General features: G+C 44.9%; 3 gene segments (V, D, J or C); all 3 read right to left on the reverse strand.

The window, feature by feature from the left end:
- The window catches only part of LOC102167789 (T cell receptor beta constant 1-like), a 116160-nt gene extending 111634 nt beyond the window's left edge, over positions 1 to 4526 (reverse strand). Inside the window, 1 exon segment of the C gene segment in view lies at positions 4278 to 4526. Coding sequence covers positions 4278 to 4326 — 49 coding nt within the window.
- The window catches only part of LOC146394893 (T cell receptor beta variable 16-like), a 57304-nt gene extending 40884 nt beyond the window's left edge, over positions 1 to 16420 (reverse strand). Inside the window, exons 1-2 of the V gene segment in view lie at positions 16176 to 16420; positions 15016 to 15281 (exon numbers count right to left, since the gene is read on the reverse strand).
- The window catches only part of LOC110257561 (T cell receptor beta constant 2-like), a 192884-nt gene that overhangs the window by 130818 nt on the left and 42620 nt on the right, over positions 1 to 19446 (reverse strand).

Genomic DNA, 19446 nt, shown 5'->3' on the forward strand with positions numbered 1-19446 from the left:
TTTTCTGCAAAGAGTAGGTGAAGGTACCTTGTAATGGATTACTTCTGGCACAACATTATGGTATATGGGATGAGGCCAAAAGCTCCCTTATCCGAAGAAAATCTGTGGACTCCTGTTGAGGTATATGCTTGCTGTGTTTTATATTACTGTATATTATATACTGTATATTATATTATATTATTTTACTGTATTGACTTGAACAGGAGGAAATACATTTTCCAGATCTTTCTTCATGGTATTTCATGGTACACTTCTTATTAGAGTTGACCTCAAGAAAAATATTTGCAAATGAAGCACATGTCATTATGCTCTGAAGTCAGAATTGGTCCAAGACAGTAAGGAACAGGATCAGAAGTTCCGATTTTTCATGCTATGGTAACTACTCTCCAAAGATGGCACCCAGATGAACCACACCTTCAGCATCCAAATTTCTCTAACTCCCTGCCTCTTGAATCTGGGCTGGCCTGAACGGGGTAGAAGTGATGCTATGACTTTCCCACCTGGTCATAAGTAGCCTTGTCGATCCCACCTGGGTCTGCTGAATGCTTACTCTTGGGGAAGCCAGCCACTATGTAGTAATTTTAACTACCCGAGGCCACCATGCCATGAAGAAATCCCCCTAATCACATTGAAGGGCTGTGTCTAGAAAGAGAGACATGCTGGCTGGTCCACAGCTATTCCAGGCATCCCAGGTGCAGTACCAGGTGGGTGCCTGAAGAAGCCATCTTGGACGTGCAGGCAACCTGAGCCTTCAGGTATCGCCATCATCAATGACTGATCTGACATGACTCATGAGAGACCCCATGGGAACTGCCCAGCCCAGCCCACTCAGCCCAGAGAACCATGAGAGATAATACGTGTTTAAGTCACTGCATGGAGGTGGTCATTGTCAAGTGGTGTTTTTCTAAGCTAAGTGAGATCTTGTGTGTACAGCTTAGTGATTTTTCACAAATGAGTGCCACCGAGATCAAAATATGGGCCATTTTCAGAACCCCCCTTGTGCTTCTCTCCAAGTAAATTAAAAATGCCCTCAAGTGTAGACTCTATTTTAACTTCATAAAGTATGTACTCTGTCTTCTTTTCTGTTTTAACATTCTGCTTATGAGACTCATCCATGATTTTACAAATAATACTTGCTTTTTTTCTATATTTCACTCTATTATTTCATGTAGCTCAATGCATTTATCCATCCCACTGTTAATGGACATTTGAGTGTTTTCCACTTTGAAGTCATTATGAATAAAGCTGCTGTGATAGGAAGGGATATGTGAGAAAAACATAATATTTCCTCCCAGATAGTTAAGTCTGTACACAGTTAGCAGATTGGCTTTCTGACCTGTCTAACTTACTGATCGCTTTCAGTATATTTAAATCAGAAAACTACATCTACGGTGCCCAAGAAATATTAGTTACTCGATTATATTGTTCTCTACATTGTTCTCCCTGGGTAACAGGTAAAATGGCTTCTTAAAACTAGAAAAGAAAATATTTAATGATACTTTTACTTTTTTTCTTCTTTTTGGGGCCACACTTGCAGGATAAGGAGATTGCTAGGCTAGCAGTCAAACTGGAGCTGCAGCTGCCACCCACAGCCACAGCAACTTGGGATCCCAGCTGTGTCTGCCACTTACACCACAGCTCACGGCAATGCCAGATCCTTACCCCACTGAGTGAGGATTGAGCTTGCATCCTCATGGACACTAATTGGGTTGGTTACCACTGAGCCACCACAGGAACTCCTTTTTTTTTTTTTTTTTTTTTTTTAGTATTTTAACTTTTGATACTGTCATCTCAGACAGTAACTCTCTTACAACTGGGAATGGGAGCTATCATGGGCATGGGCGCTATCATGAAATTTCACAGCTAAAGTATTCTTTTCAATAGCAGGACCATTCTGAAAAAGCAATTGGCTCAACTCTTTTAGAGTGGACATCTTAGAAATCAAGTAATATCTCTCTGCTTTGTTCCATAAACTCTTCCACTGAGAGAAGGAAATCTGTATCCTTTCTAGCTTTGCCCAAGATAAAGAACAACAAAACGGCCTCTCTCTTACTGTCCTCTCTTTAATTTCCTTTCTCTCATTGGACAGAAAGCCTCATCACTTCCCATAATCTCTGGAACTTGTCTTCGACATGGGAGCAGGTCCCTCTAGGGGTTGTGTCTCGTGCTGGTCCATGACATTTCAGCGGCTCAGGAAATGTACGATCTGGAGGTAGCTGTGAACACCATCTGGACAAAGTAAAGGATCTTAGCTGTGCCTCATTCCCAATGGTTTTCTTACTATTTCAGAGAACACTGGGGCTTGGGGGCCCTCATCACGCCACATTTTTGAGATTTTAAATCCTCTTCAGGGGTTATGATCTCTTTCCCTCTCGGTTTTCAGTATTTGGGTCTCAGCATGAATATAACGGAGAAGAAAAACAAAGTGAACACAAAATTCAAGAAGAGATCCCAATAAAATCCCCAGAGCCAAGTCTTTTATGTAATGGTTGGGGACTCCTCACATTTTCCCAGAAACTGTTTGTCCCAAGAGGGCCACATGGAAGAGACTGGGGCTCTTAAATTCTTTCCAAGAATTATTATTATCATTATTATTATTATTATTATTATTATTATTATTATTATTATGTGTGTGTGTGTGTTTTGTCCTTTTAGGGCCTCACCCACGGCACATGGAGGTTCCCAGGCTAGGGGTCAAATCTGAATTGTCTCTGCCAGCCCACACCACAGCCACAGCAACACTAGATCCTTAACCCACTGAGTGAGGCCAGGGATCAAACCCGTAATCTCATGGTTCCTAGTTGGATTCGTTTCTGCTCCACCATGACGGCAACTCCAGAATTATTTAAAACCTATACTTAATCCAGCATTTTCAGCTGTATGTAATGGGAGGGTTAGTCTGAATAATGCAGACTGTCATTCATTTCTAGAAACAGAATTATGTGATTTGTGACAAAATGATGTCCCAAGAACGAGCACCACTTCCCTCCGCATGTGATAGGTGACAGACCCCAAAGGAAAAGAATATACCAAAAACATAAAGACCATTTGCAAAATAGCCCACCGACCCCCTGTCTGCTTATTCGTCACGCAAATGTTTCTCTCAAGCCAGACTCTCTTCTGGTGCCAGCCCTGCGTTCCCAAGAGCCTGCTTTGGACTTTCACACACACACATCCAGGGAAGGTCCACCAGAAATTCTGCTTAACTTTGCCCCACCCATTTTTCCAAATTTCCTCCTATTGCCGTATTGTGGGGAGGAGGGGTGGAAGCGATCATCTACCCCTGATTTCATCTCATGATTCTCTCTCGCCACAGTTCCCTAAGCCTGTGCTTTCCGGTTGGCAAAATCCTACTCATTATTAGAGCTTCATCTCACATTTTGCCTTTTCTCCGAAGCCCTTCCTGATGTCACCATCCAGAGATATCAATACAAGCACACATTATGTGATTCTAGATTACAGTGTTTCTACACATTTCTCTCCCCACTAGGCTTTTATTATCTTTCTGAAGGAAAGGACCATTTTTCTGGTCACTTTTATTTTCTAAATATTCGAGAGAAAGAGTTGGGTGGTAAAATTAATCTCTCCTCCCTCCTATCTCTCTGATGTAGAGCTAGAGCTACATAGATACATGCCATTTAAAAAATAAACTTAGAGGTATTTCATAAAGCTGGACAATTCTGCCATTCCACAAAGCATGTTGCTCCAGCAGCTGCTTTGGACACCTGGTTGAGGAAGAAGAAAGTGGGTTGATCAGGGTACTGAAAACAGAAAACCCCACCACCTGGTGGGGAAGCAGGGCTTAAGACCTATTTATGTGCACCGAGGAGGCGGCTTTGCTTCACTGTGTCAATACTGCTGGCACAGAGATACAGAGATGTCTGGTTCTTCTGCGTCAATGTCACAGTGAGAGGAAAGAATGCCTTCTTCTCCCGAGAGGCATTGTAGCCTGAAGCTATGTCTGCTTTCTGAACATCCGGTACAACTAGTGAGAAGTAGATCAGTCTCAGTCCTTGTCCTGGGTCCTGTCGGTACCAGTACATGGCGTCGTGGTTGAAATCCTGTTTACATTCCAAGGTCACCTCTTGCCCTTCCTCTTTGAACAGGTATTTTGGGGTCTGAGTGATCCCACCATCTATGGTGCCTATGGAAGAAAGGGAGCAGCTCTGGAAACATGGCCCACGAGGTCATCTAATGCTGCTGCTGTGAGGGAAAGCCTTAGCACTGGAGTTCAGCACCTTCAGGGCAGGACTTTGCTCCCAGAACCCAGGACTCACCTGCTCCAAGGAGACAAAGGGCCACACAGCAGATCACCTGGTTGTCCATAGTGGAAAGGGGGTCTCCTTGTAGCTCTGAGCACAAACAAATGAGGAAAGAAACTTAGCTCTAGGGTTCCCCTGTTGTCATGTGAGGAATTTGTCATAAGCCTAGAAAGACAGATCCTAGAGATCTGACAAGACAAGACGCCCTAATTTGGCAGATAAGGAGAGTGAGAATGAGGATCTGAATCACTTGCACCCCCTTGTGCCTCCCTCCTCCAAACTCTACATTTTGTCTGGCCGCAGTGGGCGATGCCACCACAGTCCCAGCCAGAGCCTCACTCTGATTGGCTGGTGGGTTTTCACCTTCCTCCTTCTGGTAACATTTGATCACTGTGGGGACACAGGTGATGCTCCGGGTCCACAAGAACGTGGAATTTGATTTTACTCCCATCACAGACGAGGAACAGAGCCAACATTACACTGAAACTGCCTCCCTCATTCTTAGCCTTGTATTCTGCTATTTAGCCCTGAGAGTCAAGAGTTAAACATTAGAGAACTGTCGCCTGTGCCCAAATATCTCATGAAGATCTCTTAAGACAGACCCCATGCCACAGTCCTGGGTTAGTTATGGCTATTACTTGTTGTAGAGGAGATTTCTTTTAGCCTAGAACACTTGCTCGTAAGCAGAGATAAGGATGGTAAAGTAAAAGTAACTTCTAATAACTTGAAGTTTTGCAGGAGCCTTACTCCCCCACATGACCAAGCAGAAGCACAAAGAGATGTTATGCTTCCCTTGAAGGCCAGGTGGCTCCAAGAAGACTACCACCGCCCTTACCCTTGATCTTAAATCCTCCCACTTCCCCTTTTTCCTTCACCTAAAAGCAGCCTAATTTCTATTCCAAGTTAAAAGGATTCTTTAGGACTTTAGTCCATCACCTTCTCAGTCTGCTGGCTTTCTGAATAAAGTCACTATTTTTTGTCCCAACATCTTGCCTCTTGACTTATGGGGCTGTGGTGTATGCAGTAAGAGCTTGGACCAGGTAACACGATCTGATGAGCCAGCCAGTAGCCCCACTGCTGATAGTCAGCTGTCCCTGGCTCCCTTTGCTTGTCTTGGTGATTAAATTCTACATTTAAAGCATGCAATAGAGAATGTGACAGAGAGCAAGATGTAAAGAGAAAAATGTTAGTGAATAAATATTTAACATGACAAATTATGTCCAGTTTTTAAAAATCTTTACTGTTTCCACGTGCGAGAGTCTTAGTTCCTGAGCTTGGCCTGGGCTGTTCCAAATCCTCCCCGATTTCCATCATTATCGCTCAAAATGCTTCACAGCCAATTTAAATAATGAAATATGTCACCTTCCCCCGCCAGTGGCTGTTTCTGGGACAGGGCCTGGAGCATGTCTGTGCCTGGAGAGGGCGGGACTGCACTGACATGAATAAGGAGCTGGCACAGAAACACACTGAAGGTCTCCCCACTCTGCCAGCTGTATCTTTAAGACACTGGGTCCCTCTTTGGGAAAAAGCATTTGTTTGCATTCCTGACTCATCCATGACTTTTTTTCTTCCTCAAGGTAAATCAGAAATTCCAGATCTTCCTCCAGAAGCTGCTGCTACCAGTGAGCATTACTGTGTTCCTTCTCTGGGTTGCATCTCAGTGCTATCTCCTGGCCTTTCCCCTGGACCTGGTGTCTTGGTTTCTGAGTGATGCCAACACTCATGGGTCCTCAGAGAAGAAGTGATTGTCGAGACCAAATCTTAATAGCAAAGGACGTGAATGCTTCACAGTGAAGGAACCCACGACAAGCTCAAAAGCCTTTGAAGTCTCCTGCATTCATTTAAAAATTCACATGAATATTGCTTCTTACTCCATAACATAATTACTTGTTTTCGTATAAAGGTCAACACCTTTCAGAAAATCTTTGGGCACCATCGAAGTCCAGGGCATATTAAGACACAGCTATAGAGCTACAGATGGAGACCAGGGAGGCAGATCCATTAGCTCAGGGGCCAGATCACCCCTGAGAGTAGCCTGGCGCCCGTGGCAGGGCTGGGCATGAAGGGAAGCCTATAGGTTGGACCCCGGAAATGTGTATCCACTCGGGGAGCTGGATCTCAAAGCTGCCTTCCGGGAGGTGGGTCTTCCTGTGAGGTCACTGTTCCCACCGGGTCCTGCTGTCTCTGGAACTAACCTTGTGCTTCAGTGCAATGGGACATCTTTTCTTTTTCTTAATTATACACCCAACTCAGTTTAGTTTGCATCAGTATGGAGAATAGTGTTTCAAGATGGGTCACTTCGTTATTGATCCTTAGCTTCCGAAAGAGTTGTTACCACTTTCCTCTCCGCTTTTTCTTATCTTTGGGTCCTTTATTTTCCTTTCAGGGGTTCCTGTCACCTTTCCATTTTCTGTTATTGAGCAGAGGTAACTAGGTACCTACCACGTGTGATAACGAGGTACACATATTAAGAGACAGGGAAGTGGAGACCAGGATTTCTGGCCAAAAAAAAAAAAAAAAAATTGGACACGATTTGACTCAGTTTCCTTCTTTCCTCCATTTCAGAGAAGCAATGGTTTCAAGCATTTTGAGGGAAACTTATTTTATGGTGTATAATTCATGCTTCTCATCTTTTGTATTTCTACTCAAATTTTTGATATAAGCAATTCAAAGAATAATTCTTAGAAAAACTATAAACGCTTCCTATCACCTCTTGTCCCCTGATCCTATTTCTCTATTTGGGTTATTCTCTTTAATCATTGACGGAATACCTATGTTTGAGGGATCTGCCTTCTATTCTTCTGTCCTTCTTTCCCACCCCGTGGCAGTAACTAAAAATTATATGAAAGGAAGAAACAGAGAGGAATGAGGCGCAATCCCACCCTATTAGAATTTACAGGCTCCCTGGAGGAGATGTAATCTGTATATCTAGTATGCTCTAGGCTTGGAATAATAAATAAGATTATATTAACTTTAAATATCCATGGCTCAAAGCCTTCTTTTATTAAGAGCAGGATCCTAAGGCGCCCTTCAAAGGGTCTCTGTTATTTTGGGAGGCATTCAGGCTTAGCCCAATGTGCACTTCAATCAGAACGAAGCTGCCGGGAGTTCCGGCCGTGGCACAGTGGGATCGAATCTGACTACATGAGGATGCGGGTTTGATCCCTGGCCTCGCTCAGTGGATCAGAGATCCGGCTTTGCCGTGAGCTGTGATGTAGGTCACAGATGCTGCTCAGATCCTGAGTTGCTGTAGCTGTGGTGTAGGCCGGCAGCTGCAGCTCCGATTCCACGACCCTTCCCAGTCTGGGAACTTCCATGTGCCGCACGTGCAGCCCTAAAAAGCAACAACAACGACAACAAAAGGAAGGTAGCTGCCATCACCACTCAGAATCAGGAATCAGCTCAGTTATTTCTCCTGGAACTACTCCAAATTGTTTACCAACGCTATTGATGAAAATGCCCATCACTGAACATGCGCAGGGACTCTTCCTGAATGCTGTTAGACCCACCAATCCTCAGCCTGCTAGGGCAGGGGGCGGAATGAGTAATCTCCTCCTCATCTGTGAGGTCTCCTCGTTACTTAGAGTCCAAAGCAACTCCGCTTATGAGCAGAATCTCACCAAGCAATTTGCAAAACCTTCCATCAGCCGCTGGTCTCAAGTCTTCCCTCTCTCCGTATTTAGACCCAATCAGGTGGGTTAGATAAGGATCAGAAGGATCAGGTGCCTTACATTTCTTTTCGCTCTTTCCTGTTCCTGTGCTCCAAACCAAACCTTCTCCTGGTCTTAGTTACCAATTAAACATGGTGATGTGTAATCAATAGATGTAGGAGTAAACTGTGTGGTGGAATGGGAAGAGTTAAAAAGCAGTGGTCCTGACATTCTGATGGGAGTGGTGGTGACGATACGGTACATGCTGGCAGCACCAGCATCTCAACTCAGCAGCTCAAAAGGCTGTGGGACAATTGCTATGATATGTGTAATGGCCTTGGACACTTGGGACTGGACTTGGTCAAATCTTCACTTTCAGACCTTCAGGCTCTTCTGATAAAACGGCAGGTACTTTCCCTCCCCCATGAGCACACCGAGGGCTAAAGATTCATTTCAACGATGAAAGCCTCAGAAGACAGACTGCCCCAGCCCTCCCCACTACTCCCTCCCGGTAAAGCCCTGATAACGTGCCCTACTCTTCCGTTGAGGAGACACTTCATAGCAGGGTACAAACTGGCTAAACTATAGACAGATAGATAGTAAAAATTAATTTGGGAAATACTCTGTAAGTTTAGGCAATAGATAGGGTATAAAGTATCATTTAATTTTCCTTACCTGTCTCCAAATAAGTCCATTACTGGCTTAAGCCACTTTGCCAAACACTTTTGCATCTCCTTTCCCTTGTTATCAGTATTATAAACTTCAAAGTTGCTAAGATGCTAGATCTTAATTGTTCTCATCACAAAAAAAAGAAATAATTATGTGATCGAAGTGCCACCTTGCAATACATAAATGTATTGAATCACGACCTTGTATATCTTGTACGATGTTATCTGTCAATTACATCTCAATTTTTAAAAAATAGTTTTATTGAGATACTTACCTACAAACAAACTGCACACACTTAAAACGTTTCGACATAGATATGCAAATGTGGGACCAACAGCCTAATCAGGATAGTGATTTTATTCATCACCTCAAAAGGTTGCTTTGTGTCAGGTTGTAATCTGTCCTTCAAAATCCTCCCCACCTGTCCTATCCCTAGGACAGGTCTGCTTTTCTGTCAGTATAGATTTGTTTGCATTTTCTAGATTTTCATATTAATAAAATATTTTCATACAAATAATATAGTGTGTGTTCATCTGCATCTGGTTTATTTCCATTATTGTAATGATGAAATAATTCATCTATATTATTATAATGATCAATAGCTGATTAATTTTTAAGCCACCTAAAGAGTGCATTTACTGAGAAGCTTGTAAAATGTTTCATATTTTTAATATTGACAAGTTCATCAATAAAGCTGATACACAAGAGTTCCCGTTGTGGTGCAGCGTTTAATGAATCCGACTAGGAACCATGAGGTTGCAGGTTCGATCCCTGGCCTTGCTCAGTGGGTTAAGGATCCAGCTTTGCCGTGAGCTGTGGTGTAGGTTGCAGACGGGGCTTGGATCCCGAGTTGCTGCGGCTCTGGTGTAGGCCGGTGGCTACAGCTCCGATTCGACCCCTAGCCTGGCAACCTCCATATGCCATGGAAGCGGCCCAAGAAATGGCAAAAAGACAAAAAAAAAAAAAAAAAAAAAAAAAAAGCTGATACACAATACAAAGTAGACAACATACTCTCCAATCCATAATGATATCTCTTGAAAACATATCCTTTTGCTTTTGAAAACATACTTCTTTTGCTCTGAAATTCAAGCTGGAATATTTGAATCTTTTTAGGCTGAGCTGCCAGATTTTCTTTTTTTTTTTTTTTTTGTCTTTTTACAGCTGCGCCTGTGGCATATGGAGGTTCCCAGGATAGGGGTCGAGTCAGAGCTGTAGCTGCTGGCCTACGCCACAGCCACAGCAACCAGGATCCGAGCTGTGTCTTCAACTTACACCACAGCTCAGGGCAACACTAGATACTTAACCCACTGAGAAAGGCCAGGGATTGAACCTGTGTCCTCATGGGTTGTTAACCGCTGAGCCATGATGGGAATTCTATGCCAGATATTTTTTTAATTGAGCTAATAATGAACAAAACATAAATTAACTTGCCATTTCCAAGTGTCCAATTCAGTGACTTTCAGTTTGTTCATAAGGCTGTGCAACCATCACTAACATCTAATTCTGGAACACTGCTCTAAAAAAAATCTTGTACCAAGGAGAAGTCACTCCCCATTCATTCTTCCCTGCAGCCCATGGCAACCATTGTCCTGCCTTTTGTCTCTGATTGTTGATTCTCAACAATCGCTATAAATGGAATCATATAATATATGCGCTTTGGTATCAGGTTTCTTTCACTTAGCATATTTTTTTCAGTTTATCCATGTTATAGCACATATCAGAACTGCATTCATTTTAGTAACTGAATAATAGTCCATAAAACATTGTGTTAATCCACCCATCAGTTGATAAATGTCTGAATTGTTTGTTTTTTGGTTTGTTTTTTTTTTTAGTTATTATAGACAATGCAGGTCTGAACACGCATGTAAAATCTTTTCTGTGAACACATGCTTGCTTTCAATTGAAATTGAAATTGCTGGGTTTATATGGAAATTCTACTTTAACTTTTGAAGTATTTTCTGTATGTTTTACCCAGTGGCTGTAATTTTTTTTTTTTTTTATTGCTTTTTTGGGTCGCATTCGTGGCACTTGGAAGTTCCCAGGCTAGGGGTTTAATCAGAACTGTAGCTGCCAGCCACAGCCACAGCCATGCCAAATTCTAGTTGCCTCTGTGACCTACACCACAGCTCATGGCAATGCCAGATCCTTAACCCACTAAGCAAGTCCAGGAATCGAACCTGCATTCTCATGGATGCTAGTCAGATTCTTTTTCCACTGAGCCATGATGGGAACTCCCAATGGCTATAATTTTACATTCTCACTAGCAATGCATAGGGGTCCCAATTCTGCCACATCTGCACCAAAATTTGTTATTATGTGTCATTTTTATTAGACCCGAGTGGATGTGCAATGGTATCTTATTGTGATTTTGATTTCCTTAAGGATTAATGATGCTGAGCATCTTTATATGTATGTATCAGCCATTTAAATATCTTCTTTGGAGACTGTATTTAGATCTTTTGCTCATTTAAAAATTGCTTTGTCTTTTTTATTGTTGAGTTCCAGGGTTCTTTATATATCTGGATATAAGTCCCTTGTGATTGTGAGATTTACAAGTATTTATCTAATTTTGGAGGTTGTCTTTACCTCTCTTGAAACTGTTCTCTGAAGTACAAACTTTTTTTTAAGTTTAAAAAAGTCCATTTTATCTGTTTTTTCTTCGTTGCCCGTATTTGTGTCATATTTAAGAAATCATTGCATATTCCATTGTGGTGACAATTTATATCCTTTTCTCCTAAAAACTGTATACTTTTAGCTCTTACACTTAGGTCTTTGATATATTTGAGTTAACTTTTGTATACAGTATGAGGAAGGAATGCAACTTTATTCCACATGGATATTCAGTTTTCCCAGCACTGTTTGTTAAAAAGACAATTCTTTCCTAGCTTAATGGCTTTGCGCTCTTACCTAAAGTCAATTCCCAATAAATATATTGATTTATTGGAGAACTTTCAATTCTATTTCATTGATCTATAGTCTATTCTATTCCAGTATAATACTCTCTTGGTTTCTATAGTTTTATAGTAAGTTTTGAAAAGGGGAAGGGTGAGTTGCCTAAAGTTTTTCTTCTTCAAATTATTTTGACTAATTTTAGTACCTTGTACTTCTATATGAATTTTAGCATCGGCTTGTTGATTTCAGGGAGAAGAAAGGTAGCCAGAATTTTGGAATTAAGTTTCGCCATCTCAACCATATGTACTCCTCCAACTGGTGATCTGGAAATAGGTTTCTATTTGGTAATTATATGTCTCTTAAAATAAAAGTGAAAACATGTATTTACTTTTACTTCATCAGAGCAGTATCTCTGTTATATATAACAAGATTCAGTAAGGAGGGCTAATAAAATTGTTGATGAAAATAACACAGGTTAAGACTGCTTTTTTAATCTACACTGCCCCCTGCTGGGGAGGAGTGTGGAAGGAAAAACTGCAGTGTGCAGTTGGATGTCAGCAGGCGTGTGTATGTGTGTGTGTGTGTGTGTGTGTGTGTGTACATTTGACTGTGTGTGCAAGCCTTGAAATGCAGAGCAGCAGTGGGTGAGGCCTCTGGTCATTAAAATGGGAGAAAAAGAGTGCGTTTTTTTTTTTAAATGTTTTTTTATTCTAAGGATATCGATGAGGACACCTCAAATGTACCTCAATTTCATAATGACCCCAAACTGACTTTCTCTGTTGAATACTCTTTCATCTACGAGCCCTAGATTAGCTGACTATCTTGTTACTCTTGAAATCTGTCAATCTTTGTCTTATTCTCCTTCACCTCTTACAACAGAAAGTGTTAAAATTCCTTTCATTCTGTTAGTCTATTCTCTCTCTCTTTTTCTCTTTTTTTGGTCTTTTTAGGGCTGCACCCACGGCATGTGAAAGTTCCCAGGCTAGGGGTTGAATAAGAGCTGCAGCTGCCAGAGCCACAGCAATGCAGGATCCAAGCCGCGTCTGTGACAGCTCATGGCAATGCAGGATCCTTAACCCACTGAGCGAGGAATGGATCGAACCTGCATCCTCATGGAAACCAGTTGGATTCTTAACCTGCTGAGCCACAACCAGAACACCCCATTCTTCCCCCACCCCGTTTTTTTCCTTGAAAATCATCTTTTTTGTTCATGGACAGGGCTAGGGAGGTCGGGCAAGGGGGAAGCCATTCCGAGGACACAATTCTCCCCTGCCGTGCCCCCACCCTCCACCTCTCTGGCAGGGCAGGTCTGAGGGGCTGTCTCCATTGGCCACCCAGAAAAAGAGGGTCACCAGTGGCCTCTAGGTGCCTCCACCCTCTGAGGGGCCCCATCCCCCACCCCCCCTTCCTCCCAGAGTGCCCAGTGCTCCAGGTCAGCCTGCAGTCCTGCCAGTAGTAGCCCAGCTGCAGCTCCTTGGGGCCCCAAGAGCCCTGGGCGGGGGAGGTGGCAGAAGAGGGGCCATGATGGTGGGAGTTGAGGCCACTCCTCACCATGGGGCCTCCAAGAGAGTGGTGCTGGAGGAGGCAGGAGCCAGAAGGAACCTCAGGAATCCTTCCAGAAGAGGGAATATTGCCTTCAGGGCAAAGCCCTACTGGGGTCATTTCTTTCAGCTCAATTTTTTTTTTTTTTTTTTTTTTTTGGTCTTTTTAGGGTCACACCCATTGCATATGGGAGTTCCGGGGCTAGGGGTTGAATCAGAGCCTTAACCACCAGTCAATGCCACAGGCACAGCAATGCCAGATCTGAGGCGGGTCTGCGACCTATGCTACAGCTCACGGCAACACCAGATCCTTAACCCATTGAGCGAGGCCAGGGATCAAACCTGCATCCTCATGGATACTAGTCAGGTTCTTAACATGCTGAGCCACAAAGGGAACTCCTCAGTTCATTTCAATCATGATTTTTACTTGGGACCCATCTGTTTGTTAAAGGGTGGTGACTCAGAGCCTCGGTTCCAAGCCTGACTCTCTTCTTGCTGGTTGTTGACCACGGACAAGCCACTTAAGTGTTCTGAGCCTTAGCTTCCCATCCAGATCACAGCAAAGTCGCCCCATTGTCTAGAGAGAGCAGCGTGGAGACAGCCCAGAGGGAAAACTCGAGCACCATGAGGGTGGCACCCAGGCCCCAGGACGGTCAGGATCAGGGCCGGCCCTGCCAGGTGCACCATCTCCAGCGAGGCCCACTGGGCCCGAAGCTGATCCTTTCTGAGCCGCTGCTCCAGGTCACCGGCACAGCCCACCAAGAAGCAGACCTTCAGGAGGCTGCTCAGGACAGAGACGCCACAGGCCCCGACGAGCCGTGAAGGAGGCCGGAGCCCCACTCAAGCCCATTCTCCCCTTTTTGAACTAGGTCCTGTTCTTGGACAGTCATTCAAGAGCCCGATTTTAGCAAAAATCCTGCGAGTCAGTTGGCCAGAATCCCCCTGCTCGGTATCTGAGTACCTTCCACATCTGACGAAACTCCTCATCCCCCACCGACCCCCAGATGACGGGTGATCATCCTGGCCCTTCTTCGGCAAGCACCTGTTAGCTCAGTTTACCCAGAATCCCTCCTGACTCCCGAGGTTTCCTCTTTATTTCTCAGTCTCCGGATGCCTCCCCTTTCCCTGCTCCTACCTATAAATTCCCACGTTTCCTTGTATTAAAGTTGAGCCCCATCCGTTTTCCCCACTGCAAAACCTCATTGCTATGGTTCCCCTGAATATACTCTGCCCTATCGTTTTAACAAGTCTTACAATTTTCTTTAGGAGCTCCCAGGATGGCACAGTGTGAAGGAATCCCACAGTATCCATGAGGATGTGGGTTCCATCCCTGGTCTTGCTCATTGGGTTAAGGATCTAGCATTGCCGTGAGCTGTGGTGTAGGTTGTAGATGTGGCTTGGATCCCGTGTTGCCATGGCTCCAATTCAACCCCTAGCATGGGAACTTCCATATGCGAAAGGTCTGGCCCTATAAAGACCAAAAAAAAATTTTTTTTTCTTTAACACAATTCACTGCAATATTAATAAACGAATGGAAAGATGCAACAGTTTGCATCGTGATCTACAATGGCCACACAGTTTGTTGTCCAAACCAGACCCCTTTAGAATGTGAAAGAGGGTGCTTTTTCATTTAATTTTATTTTATTTTATTTCTTTTTCTTTTTCTTAGGGCTGCACCTCCTGTGGCATATGGAAGTTCTCAGGCTCAGGGTCAAATTAGAGCTGCAGCTGCTGGCCTGTGCCACAGCCGGAGCCACACTGGATCTGAGCCACGGATCAGAGTTGCATCTGCAAACCACGCCGCAGATTGTGGCAACACCAGATCATTAACCCACTGAGTGAGGCCAGGGAATCAAACTCGCATCGTCATGACATTATATTTGGTTCTTAACCTGCTGAGTCACAACCGAAACATCAAAAGAGAGTGCTCTTAATAACTATGCCAGGACAACAGGCCTGAAATCAGGGCCACCATGTCAACCAGAGTGTTTGATCACTTACCTGATCGACTCTCTGAATGCTCCTTCACTGTGAGCCGGCAGCAGTGGGACTGCAGGAAATATGTGCTATTTTCTTTGGCAGGACCACATCGAAGGTCAGGGTCCAGATTGCGGCAGGGATGCTCCACAGCGTCCCTCCCAGCCAGTCATCCTCTGGATTGGTGTTGTCTACAGGCACAGCCATGCTCAGTTATGGCTAGATGGTCATGACACGTCTTCCTGGGCAATCCCTGGTGGTCCCAGATGTGGGAAAAATGGACATCTATCCTGAGTCAAAAAATCATAGGCTTGTCAGATCTTGGAGACAAAATCAATGGTGCAAGTGTCTCATTTTATTCATTCATTCATTCATTCATTCATTCTTTGTAGGGCCACACCCGCAGCGTATGGAGGTTCGCAGACTAGGGGGCAAATCGGAGCTACAGCTGCCGGCCTATGCCACAGCCCCAGCAATGTAGGATCCGAGACATGACTGACCTACTCCAGGTCTCGCGGCAATGTCAGATCCTTCACCTACGGAGAAAGACCAGGGATCGAACCTGCGTCCTCGTGGATACCACTCAGATTCGTTTCCCCTGAGCCATGACAGGAACTCCCAAGTGTCTAATTTTAAGAAGGCAAACACTGAGTCTCGGAGCATGAAGGGCACCTGCAACCATCTTACCGCTTAAAAAATAAATAAAAGCCAGAGTTGGGATAAGGAAGCAGGTTTCCTGACTCCAACTCCAGTGTCTGTGGATCTGGACCCTGTAAGGGCGAGGGGAGACCTTGAGGGCGTGAAATCCTGGAGTAAAAGGCCATCCTCCCCTGGGCAGCTACAGGGATTGGATTTCGGGGAATAGTCCCTGAGTGGGGATTGTTAATTAGTGTCTCCCTGGCTCCCCTGCCCCTCCCCTCAAGAAGGCTGTGGTTTCTGTTCCCTCACAGTTGTTCCTATTTAATCACTTTCCTTAAAGTCAGCCTGTGGAGGAGGCAGGCCTGTGATAAAAGGACATAAACCCACAGTATCAACATTCTTTTTTGTGTGCGGGGAGGGTCACACCCTCAGCATATGGAGATTCCCAGGCTAGAGGTCGAATCAGAGCTGCAGCTGCCGGCCGACGCCACAGCCACAGCAACGCAAAGATTCCAGCCACATCTGCAACCTACAGCACAACTCACCGCAATGCCAGATCCTTAACCGACTGAGCAGGGCCAGGAATCAAACCTGCATCCTCATGGATACTAGTCAGGTTCGTTACCACTGAGCCACAGCCGGAGTTCCCAGTATCAACATTCTGTTGTCCACAAACACTGAGTCTTCGCCTCTGTGGGGCACACGGATGCAGAGCTTGCAGGGAGTCGTATTTGAGGTAAACTCAGAATCTTTTAGCATTTCTCAGACATCAATCTCAGCTATCTGATCTCTGTACTTGAAAAAAAAAATTTTTTTTTTGGCTGGGGTTGTGGGGGGCTTCATTTCTAAACTTGCAATTCATAGGCTTCCTAATTCTGTAATATTTTTAGGAATTTCAAAACCCCACGTCCCAAAGCATGCCCTTTGCTAGCATTTAAGAGATCATTAGTGGTCTGGCTCCCTGCCAGGAGCAGCTGGAGCCAAAGCGATCAAGCGGCTTCTTTCTTCTGGGGCAGGAAGACAGGGAAGAGCCTTTTCAAATGTCTTCCTAGAGATCAGGAGAGACGAGGAGCCAGTGACTGCGAACTGAAGGGAGCTGGCCCAGCCCCACGGCACCAATGTGGCCACAGCCCAGGGACACGCCTCGGAGTCCCAGGCTCCGTGGGATGGTCAGTATTGTCAAATGCTTCGATAATGTCTTTGATGACACCGAGATGCCCAAAGAGAGGTTTTTCAGCTGCGTGTCCCCGAAACTCACTCCGTAGCCCAGAGATTCAGCTTATGGAGCTGCAGGATTCTGCCGTGTCTCTTTTTGCCAGCAGTGGATCCACAGTGATAAACATTAGTTTTATTAGGTAATCTTTTTTTTTTTTTTTTCTTTTTCGGGCCACACCTGCAGCATATGGAAGTTCCCAGACTAGGGGTCTAATCGGAGCTACAGCTGCCGCCCTACACTAGAGCCACAGCAACGCCAGATCCGAGCTGAGTCTGTGACCTACACCACAGCTCACGGCAACGCCAGATTCTTAACCCACTGAGCAAGGCCAGGGATCAAACTTGCAGTGTCATGGTTCCTAGTCAGATTCATTTCCACTGCGCCACAACGGGAACTCCCCTGTATCTTGCTTTTGAGAGATACATTTGTGCCTCTAATTGTTCAGAGATTTCTATCAGGTAAAATAGTTTAAATACATTGTGAATGATGCATATCCCGGGCAATTCATTTGTCTTCAAAGCTGGCACAAATTTTTAGCAGTTCTAATTTTCCCGCTTGATAAGAAAACTGTAAGCCAGCATTAACATGCCTGTAATGGTGCTTTCTTTCTTTTTCTTTCTTTCTTTTTTTTTGGCTTTTGTCTTTTTAGGGTCGCACCTGCAGCATATGGAGGTTCCCAGGCCAGGGGTCTAATTGGAGCTGTAGCTGCCAGCCTACACCACAGCCATAGCAACGCCAGATCCGAGCCGAGTCTGCAACCTACACCACAGCTGAAGGCAATGCCGGATCTTTAACCCTCTGGGCAAGGCCAGGGGATCGAACCCTCCTCCTCATGGATACTAATTGGGTTCATTAATCACTGAGCCAGGGCAGGAAACTCCTGGAGGCACTTTCTTAAGAAAAAGACATTCAGGAAAGTGGGGTGACCTCTTGCCTGGGCCTGCCTTTTAACATATTTCTAAGTCTCCAACTTAGATTTGGAAAAGAAAAAAAAAAAAAACCTAAGAAAAAAAGTTCCTATGGATCTATTGAAGAAAGAGAATGGTTGATTAAGGTGATTCTGGGAAATTACCACAAACTAAAGGTCGGGTAAGAATAACCACTTTTTGACTCTTGGCCTAACTGTCAATGGGCTTTGTAGGTTGAGGCCCAACTTCTTTCTACAGCAGAGATCATGAGAGCCATAAACCCACTTCCTTTCATGGTTGTGGGGGGGGGGGGGGTCTGCAGGAGGCTATCGGATCTGGGAAACAGGTTTATGAGCAGAAGAGAGGCAAGGTTTCAGCTCTGTGTCTCTGCTGCTGGCACAGAGATACACGGCGGAGTCCCCCAGGTCTGGCGAGCGGATGCCAAGGGAACAGAAAGAAGGGTTAGGCCGGCTGCCTTTGAAGTTTTCCGAGGTGTCTTTCTCACTGTTCAAAACCTCATCATAGTAGTAAAACAGCAGTTTTGGTGCTTGGCTCGGCTTCTGTTGGTACCAGTACATAGCATCATGATTCATATTCTGAAAACAACTCAGGTTCACAGGTGTGCCCCGTCTGGTAACCTGGTATCTTGGGTTCTGAGTGACCATGGCACCCATGGGACCTGCAGGGAAAGGAGGATGACTTAGGGACAGGGTTAAGGAGGGGGATGTTGCTGCTGTGACAAAAGGCATGGAACTGGGGACAAGAGAGAGTCCGAGGTGCCCTTTCTGATCAGGACTCACCTGCTCCAAGGAGACCAAGGGCCACACAGTAGAGAAGCCTGGGACCCATGGCAGGGACAGAGCAGGAACGAGGCATCTGTCTGTTCCAGACTCTGACCTCTGGGTTGAGAGGTGCCCTGTCCCTCATAGGTGGATCTGCCTGTGACGCTGCTATGTCCCCAGGACAACACCGTCACTGTGGTGTACACAGCTTCCTGCTTGGCTGGGGCGGCTGGGCGTGGCTGGATCAGGGATACAGCAGGTGGGATGTTCCCTTAGTTGCCCCCGTTCTTGTATCTGCCCCATTTCATCCCAGCCTCTTCGTCCCCCTCTTCTGTGCTTTTACCCTGTAAGGCCGTTCAGAGTTTCCTCAACGCATGAATAGCTTCTGCTGAAGTCTCCCTCACAAGCCTGCTGAGATAATGGCTGTGTTTGGCTGCCCAAGTCACAGCTGGAGGACTGAAGACTGCAAACCTCCCTCACCTTAATACAGAAACTCAGCCCCGCAATCTTTCTCTTTATGTGCGTGTTTCAGAGAGTATCAAGGAAATTTTCTACAACCTTTGGCCATCGTGAGCACCAGAATGTCTCTTGTGGCCAACAGAAAAGAAGCAGAGGGCCTAAAGCAGCCTTTCTACACTAGAAAGACCTGGCCACAATTAGTCACAGCTCCTTTTAGATCAGAGCAGCAAAGGAGAAAAGCCTGCTGTGCTTCACACCAGGATAACACACACACACACTAAAAATACAGACTTGCATATGGATTGGAAGTTTGGGATTAGCAGGCGCAAGCTGTGATCTATAGAATGGGTGAACAACAAGGTCCTACTGTGTGGCACAAGGATCATATCCAATATCCTATGATAAACCATAACAGAAAAGAATATGAAAAAGAATAGGTATTATATATATG

The sequence above is a fragment of the Sus scrofa genome, chromosome 18 (genome assembly GCF_054392235.1).
Source record: "Sus scrofa isolate SSC_HxYL_T2T_F1_AM1 chromosome 18, Sscrofa_HxYL_maternal_Yorkshire_Landrace_v2.0, whole genome shotgun sequence".
Taxonomy (NCBI): domain Eukaryota; kingdom Metazoa; phylum Chordata; class Mammalia; order Artiodactyla; family Suidae; genus Sus; species Sus scrofa.